Here is a 7,960-nt window from a genome sequence, read left to right as displayed (position 1 = left end):
AGTCCCTACCAGCCATTTTTGTAGGCATTAAACTGCCAGAATTTTAAAAGACGATATCTCCGTTTGCATTGATCTTTCAGCTTCGTAACTTTGCAGATATTGTTTATGCTCAAACAGCAACATTACACACTAACTAATGTTAAAAAAGTGAAATCGCAATGAACCACCCCTTTAAACGAAAATGAGAAATGTTGCCTTAGCAAAGAAATGAAATAAAATATGCTTAAGTTGAAGTACTAAAATTACTAAAAAATAAAACTGAAAAGCTAATTATAGGAATATTACAAAAAAAGCACAAAATTACTAAAAGTTATAATAAAAGTTCAAATGAAATCAGGAAATATAAAAAAAGAAAGCCAATTCAAAATATTAATAAGTACTAATAGTATATCTAAATAAAACTAAAATAAAATTTTGGTAGTGTCTTCAGATGTTTCACTTTGAACAGATGAAATAACATCTGCGCTAACCAGTCAGCACAACCTACAAAAGAACTTGACATCTGACTGAACAACTTCCACATTTCCCACATGCTGTTTGATGTTAAAATGGGTGATTTCTATTGAAGAAAGGCTGGTTCTTGCCTCCCCTTTCTGCTCACTCTCTTTATTAAAACAGCATTTCTCCATGAGCTTCATCTACACTGCTTCGGCCTGCTGATTTTAGCTCTTCCAAAATAACTGTATGGATCATACTGACACAAAGCTGAATATAGCTGATTAGTCAGCAGCAGCATCCAGTATGATGCACTGGCACTTCATGATAATCCTCAACCTCTCGTGCTCCAAAACGGAGTGTTTCCTGCCACCATCCATCCATCTTCTCACCACTTCCTCCCTCCTTTTCCCTCTTCCTGCTCAAGCATCAAAGCTGACATTTCTACTCGGACTATGTCTGTTTCTCTTTCTTCTTATATTCACTGCTATTTTATTAATGAGAACTGGGACAAAACAGGCTAGAGAAATGGTTTATGTATCAAATGCATCAAAAATTATTTATATAAAATAATTACCCTGCATCATATTTTCTGAATGAATTCCAATACTTGTTTCTTACTTGCTTACAGAATAGAGCATGTATTGCTCTAGCAGTTCACATTTTCTTACAAAATATGATGCATTTCATTGCATTTTTTGCTTTAGACAACCACTTGTAAGGTAAAGAAGTTTTGTATTATCCCTTAATCAGCAGAAAAACTGCCATAAAGACATGATTCTTATTTTCCTCTAAAACTGCTGAATTCTCAGCAGACATTAACATGCATGAATCATGCCTATTCCCTTCTTATATTCACTGCTATTTTATTAATGAGAACTGGGACAAAACAGGCTAGAGAAATGGTTTATGTATCAAATGCATCAAAAATTATTTATATAAAATAATTACCCTGCATCATATTTTCTGAATGAATTCCAATACTTGTTTCTTACTTGCTTACAGAATAGAGCATGTATTGCTCTAGCAGTTCACATTTTCTTACAAAATATGATGCATTTCATTGCATTTTTTGCTTTAGACAACCACTTGTAAGGTAAAGAAGTTTTGTATTATCCCTTAATCAGCAGAAAAACTGCCATAAAGACATGATTCTTATTTTCCTCTAAAACTATTTGTTGAATTCTCAGCAGACATTAACATGCATGAATCATGCCTATTCCTGATTTTATGCCTTATCCTGATTTCACGGTTAGAATTATGACCAATGACAGAAGACAATGCAAACATGACACACATGTTTTATGCTACATCTGTGGGTGTTTTACTACATCCAAACCGTGACAGAAAATTACAGATTTTGTGAAAAAGACTTATTTATAAACTCGTGTTTATGTGAAGTTCTATGACATTAAACTGAGTTTTTTTGTTTTAAGAGAAAACATATTTTCCCACTCCTTTGGAGATTGTTAGTTAAATTATACATTTTGAACACTTTTTTGTCCTTAAAACTGTAACTTTTGACATTTGACTGCTTTTGTTGTTTTGATAAGTGCATTAAAGCTGATATATTTATTTATTACATTTTTATTTTGTGAAAAAACTTTCCCTAATGTAATTAAAGTTTGTATGAATATTTTTGAACTCAGTATCATCAACTCATGTAGGTAATATTAGGTCTTTTTCTCAAGATGCTGGGCTGTATTGTCAGCATTTGGGTGCAGCTTCTGTTTCTTCTGTTTATAAAATACTAAAGAATTTATTATATCATGTAAAAGTTTGGTTAAAGTTCATATGCATACAATCAGAGAAACAGGTGACAGCAGGCACATGTTGAGCAATGTTTGTCTCAGGCACGTGTTTATGTGTGTGGGTTTACCGGGGGTTGTCGGTTTGTCCTGTATGTAGTAGCAGGTTTGGCTGCTGATGATTTAGGAGTGTTTGTAGTAGAGGTACGTGTAGGTGACGTTATGGATTCTTTGCGGTCCCGCCCCATTTTATGCAACCTGTCACCGTTTGGTAATAGTGTGAAGGGCTTCGGTGAGATCTGCATACAGTAACAGACAAGAGAAGAAGTGGAAAAACAGATAGTTTAGTTCAACAATTAGCCAGTGGCCTTAATGTAAAATTTCTTTTTCTACTTAAAAAAAAAAAAAATCAGTGGGAATAAATGGCTCTGAGAATGCAGTTTTTGAAAGAAGTCTCTTAAGTTCAACAAGGCAGCATTTATTTGATCAAAAATGCAATAAAATGGTAAAAACGTATAACAATTTAAAACAACCATTTTTTAGTTAATAAAGAAATAAACTGCAGAATAATGAATGCCTTTTCTATCACTTTTGATCAATACATCCTTGCTGAATAAAAGAATTAACTTTTTTGAAAAAAAAAAAGTTTTTCTGAAACCAAACATTTGAGCGAGTGTATATGCTACTTACTGAAATCTGACAAAATCATTATGCATTTAAAATGACAGTCACCTTGATGTGAGGGCTCTCTCTCTGTCCAACTGTGTAGTTTCGTGGCCGTCTTATAGGTAAACACATAGGAGAAAGCTTGATGTCTTCATATGGGTTCTCTTTTGACATATCCGCTGTAAATGATTAGTTGAGAAAAAGTTGCAGCTACTATAATAAGAAGAAGTCACGCAAAAAAACATTTTGGTGTTCTCTATTCTGGCTTCAATACATTTGGGGACATGCAAAACAACATGGTTTCAAAATCAACTATTCACCGAATAAGATTCCTTTTTGCTTTCAAAAACAGCTAGATGGTCTAATGCAGCTATCTTGGGATGCATTTTTACAAGTTAAGACTATCAAATTAACATGGCATCTCAAAAACAGAGGAAGATATCTAAGAAATCTGTCTGTGTAAGCATGTTAATTAATGCAAGTAAAGCATGCACCACTAAAATGCCTTTCAAATGTTTGGGGTCAGTAAGATTTTTCAATACTTTGAAGTCTCACCAAAGCTGCATTTATTTGATCAAAAATACAGTAAAACAGTTAAAACAGCTGTTAAAACAATTTGAATATATTTGAAAATATAATTTACTCCTGTGATAGCAAAAAGCGGAATTTTCAGCATCATTACTGCAGTCTTCGGTGTCACACAATCTTTAAGAAATCTATTCTAATATGACTGAAATTGTAATATGCTGATTTGCTGCTCTTTTCGTAACATTATAAGTCTTTGTCACTTTTGATCAGTTTAATGGATCCTTCCTAAATAAAAATATTAATTTCTTTAAAAAAACAATCTTTCTGAACCCAAACATTTGGATGGTAGTGTATAAGAAAAAAGTGAATACAATAAGACGAGAGTCAGTGCAGACATATTGTGCTTCACAGTGATATCAGGTCGATGACGTGTGTCTTGGCGTTCTCAGAATCACTCACAGATGATGTCCTCATAGATGCTGTCTTCAGACCGGGCGTGGTAAAGACCTGATCGGAGGCCCTCCTTCCCTCTAGAGGCCTGTTGGGCTGTCCGCCGTACCACATCCTCAAACTCAAATGACTTCCTGTGGAGAAAAGGACCAAGAGTGTGAACAGTCCCTGTATTGTGATCCAACAACAAGGTTTGGGACTTTCATAAAGGGTAACCATTAATCCAAAAAGGAACGTTCCAGAATTCACATCAAACAGTTAAAATAGACATGATATAGAATTGATAAATTATGACTGGAACAGACACTGGGCTCCAAATAATTAAGAAGAAAAACAATTAGAGGAAGGAGTAACCAACAGCGTGACCGTATGAGTGTTCAGAAAGCCCTTGAGTGACCTCAGCAGGCTTCGTTGAAACAGAAGTAGGCCAAATGTGGACAATGGGCTGCGATTCTGCCAAAGAACAGCTGACATGACAGCTGGGGATGAGGCCAGACAGCTAAACTATCGCCCACTCACAGCTAAACTCTCCACGCTGTCCTCTGACACAAAGCTGTCCAACTCAAGAGTATGAAATAAACGAGAACGACAAGTAGATCTGTACACTTTCTTAAGAAACTGTGAGTGGTGTTTACATAAGTTCACCCCAACTTAATAAGTTCTGATTTGTCCACTGTTTTGGAACTGACATTGATGAGCGGCGCTGCATGTAAAAGCTTAAATTATTTTAAAGGGGTCATATGATGCGATTTCAAGTTTTCCTTTCTCTTTGGAGGGTTACAAGCTGATTGTGCATAGATAAGATCCCTGAAGTTGCAAAGACTAAAGTCTCAAAACCAAAGAGATATACTTTATCAAAGTTAAGACTCTGCCACGCCCCCCTAAAACGGCTCGTTCTAACACACCCCCACATATCTACCTCACTATGTGCATTAAAGCATGTCAACATATTCTGTTACACCAAATACACCAAATAATGATCTTTAAAAATGCATCATATGACCCCTTTAACTTGACGACATCTTAAAAACGTGGCACTCGTGTGCAATACGCTGCAAAAGACGCTAGACATTAGCACAACGGTCATGCATGTCCTTCTAGTGCATTCTAGTGCTTGATGTTTTTCCCCATACTATGAAGGTCAATGGGGCTCCAATGTTCTTCAAAATATCTTCTTTTACGTTTAGAAAAAAATACATTTAGGTAAGAAAATTATGACAATTTTCCTTTTTGGCTAAACTGTCACTTTAAAGTGTCATGAAACATGAGATGTTAACATATATGAACAGGTTGAACATCAGTGAAAACAACAATAACACTCATTATTTCTATTATTAAGGGAAACGTGGTTATTTTTTCATTTTTTGGAGCAATTTCATTCTTCCACACTGTCAGTTCACCTCTGTAAACATGACCGTAACAACACGCGGCGTGTGCATGAGAGACTGGTTTCTGCACTTAACACACACTGAACTTAACACCGCGATGAGTTTAACTACACTCACTGTGCCGATCATAGTTCACATCCGGACCGGAGCAAGCGTGTTTCAAGTTTTGTGAACATATTTTATATTCTCCATACTATGATATTCTTGCTCAGGTCCTTCAATATAAGTCTATGGGATGTTTAAAATCTGATTACTTTGAAAACTAATAGCACACCTCTCCTCAACAATCCACATGATTTGAGCTATTAATCAAGGTAAGGCATGTCGGTATGAGAACGTTTCAGGCCAACACCTATTGTTCTTGAGGATATATCATTTGTGACCAGGTTTAACAGGTTTTGAAAGCCAGCAAAACGCTATTTATAAAGGCTTATCAACCTGCTTTTTTGTACAATATAATTATATGAGGAAGTTGTTCGATCACGTTATATTGCTAGTTTTTGGAATCTGCCATTTTATTAACCCAATTATTTTATATTAACTCATTGGCATGACATTACTTATGATGCAGCAAAATGAAAATACGACAAACTGGGTGGAAAACCAAAAGTGGAAATAATATTACTTTAATTAGAAATTTTAAAAAAGAACTGAAAGAGTGGACAAGTACAATGGTGGAAATGGCATCATATGGATCTAAAAATGCTGTTAAAGTCTTCAAAAATTAAAGAACAGAAATAATTGATGGCAATTTCTTTTTGTCTCCCTTCCCCCTCTAGGAACTTGTAAGCCATATTATTGTTTTGTTGTATACAGGCCTGCTACCAACTCTAAAAACCTCAATGAAAGAAAGACTTTGTTTACAATAACTAAACAAATTCTAAATATTATAATATTTTGTATATATTGTGATTGTGAAGTGATTACATAAATATATTTAATGCAGCACCTGACAAGATCCATTCATGAATAAGAAATTGAGTTTAAAGTATTTACAACTGTTGGACGCTGTACTAAAACTTCCTTCATTTCCTTTTCTTATGTTTGGGCTTAGCTGTGTAATGTAATCCACACTGTGGGAAAAGTATTCACCTGTTCTTTCTGTTTCTGGAAAACCCATTGATAGTATTGACTGGACAAGGAGGAGGTGGACAGCTGGGTGGCTTTAGTATGATGTCATGCTTCCAGACTTGATTCGATTTGCTGACTGATGGAGTCTGGTTCTCCAGTTGGATCCATTGGCCGGGCGGACTGCTCGCACCCTTGTACTGGAATGTGCGCTGTGGTTTAGGTGGAGGAGAAGAAGGTCCAATTTCACCAAGACACTTAGTCACTATTGAGGAATCCTTCTCCTTCTCCCATAAAGAGTCATCTGCCTCCAGTCGTTTCCAGAAACCCCTGGAGGTGTAAAAGTTCCCCGGAGGCAATGACGCCTCTGGATCATCTACACATTGATGTAGAGATGTAATTTCGACATCTGTGAAATGGTTTGTCTTGATATTATTGCTTTTAACATTCAGTTTAGCCACTTGGACTTGGGTTACAGTGCTTAAAGGCTTAGTCACAGGAGTTGATGTAACTAATTTATTTGAATGAGTTCGATTTCTTGGGAAATCAGACTGGAGTTCATCTGTAACTGGTCTAAAAGTCATCTGGTTTTCCCTGAAATCCAAACCCAGGCTTTTGGCTTTTGATACAGTCGCTTTGTTACGACCTCCATCATTGCCATCAAGTCCATTTCCAAGGAGGTCCCCTGAAAGCCTGCGAGATGCAAGAGTCCGCTGGGGCTTAATATTCCCACTAGGGACGTCCTCCTGCTGGCTGAGTCCCTCCCATTGGGAGATTTTCTGCTTGATGTTGACGCCAGGCTCTCGCGTGATCGGCCATGCTGCCGTTGTTGTCGCCATCTTCCCTGCGACGACACTCCCCTCTCTTTTTCCATGGTCCACTCCAAGGGCCAGCATGACGACGAGGCTGCCGTCACACCGCAGGACTGTGTGGCATTGCAACAGCGAGCCTATCAAGGAAGAAACCCTTCCTTTGTGGTGCAATGAAGTTAATAAAGATCACCAAAGAACCCTTTTCCTGTAGGAGTCAGTTCCTCTGCCATTCTTCCTTCACTTTGAAGCCTGCAAAGGAAAAGAGCAAACTCAACAAGTGGGTTTATTTAAGATTTATTTAAAACTGAAATGGTTACTGAAAGAGGTTTGAGTTGATTTGTTGAAAAAAATATATATATATGATCAAGTATGATGAACACCCCCAAAAAAGGTTTTCCCAAATCTTGCAGCCCTAAAAGTATTTCACATTCAAAAAAAAAGATTTTTTTTTCTATTTATATTTTCTTTGCAAATGCACACCCCAAAAAAAATCACCCCACTTATTCTAGCATGATTCACTTTCTCTAAATATTGCTGTTCAAATACTTTGGTGAACATTCCAAATTCCTGTATTTTGTCATATCACTATATATAGTAGGGCTGTGCGATATTGAAGAAAAATGCGATATGCGATAACTCATTAAATAATGCGATAGTCGATATGCGATACGATAATGCTTAAAGTGCCACATGCTCAGATGAAACAGTTTTACTCAGCTGTTGCTGAGTCAGTTCTGTGAACTTCTATAACTATCTTGTGTCATATATATGGTTATTTGCAGGGGTGTGAAGTAACGAATTACAAATACTCACGTTACAGTAATTAAGTAGTTTTTATCAGTAATTGTACTTTTTTTGAGTAGTT

General features: G+C 36.4%; 1 protein-coding gene across 6 annotated transcripts in view; it reads right to left on the bottom strand.

Moving 5' to 3' along the window:
• LOC107665005 (DENN domain-containing protein 2C-like) overlaps positions 1–7,960 on the bottom strand; it is a 26,489-nt gene that overhangs the window by 11,889 nt on the left and 6,640 nt on the right. For all 6 annotated transcript variants that reach the window (XM_016455722.1, XM_016455725.1, XM_016455723.1 and 3 more), the window contains 4 exons: positions 6,308–7,344; positions 3,837–3,961; positions 2,916–3,028; positions 2,315–2,482 (listed from right to left, as the gene is read on the bottom strand). In XM_016455722.1, coding sequence (XP_016311208.1) covers positions 2,315–2,482; positions 2,916–3,028; positions 3,837–3,961; positions 6,308–7,179 — 1,278 coding nt within the window. In that variant the 5' untranslated portion in view covers positions 7,180–7,344. The remainder of the gene's footprint in view (positions 1–2,314; positions 2,483–2,915; positions 3,029–3,836; positions 3,962–6,307; positions 7,345–7,960) is intronic.

The sequence above is a fragment of the Sinocyclocheilus anshuiensis genome, unplaced genomic scaffold, assembly GCF_001515605.1.
Source record: "Sinocyclocheilus anshuiensis isolate Anshui unplaced genomic scaffold, SAMN03320099.WGS_v1.1 scaffold363, whole genome shotgun sequence".
NCBI classification, from domain to species: Eukaryota; Metazoa; Chordata; class Actinopteri; order Cypriniformes; family Cyprinidae; genus Sinocyclocheilus; species Sinocyclocheilus anshuiensis.
This window is presented reverse-complemented; position numbering and strand designations above follow the sequence as displayed.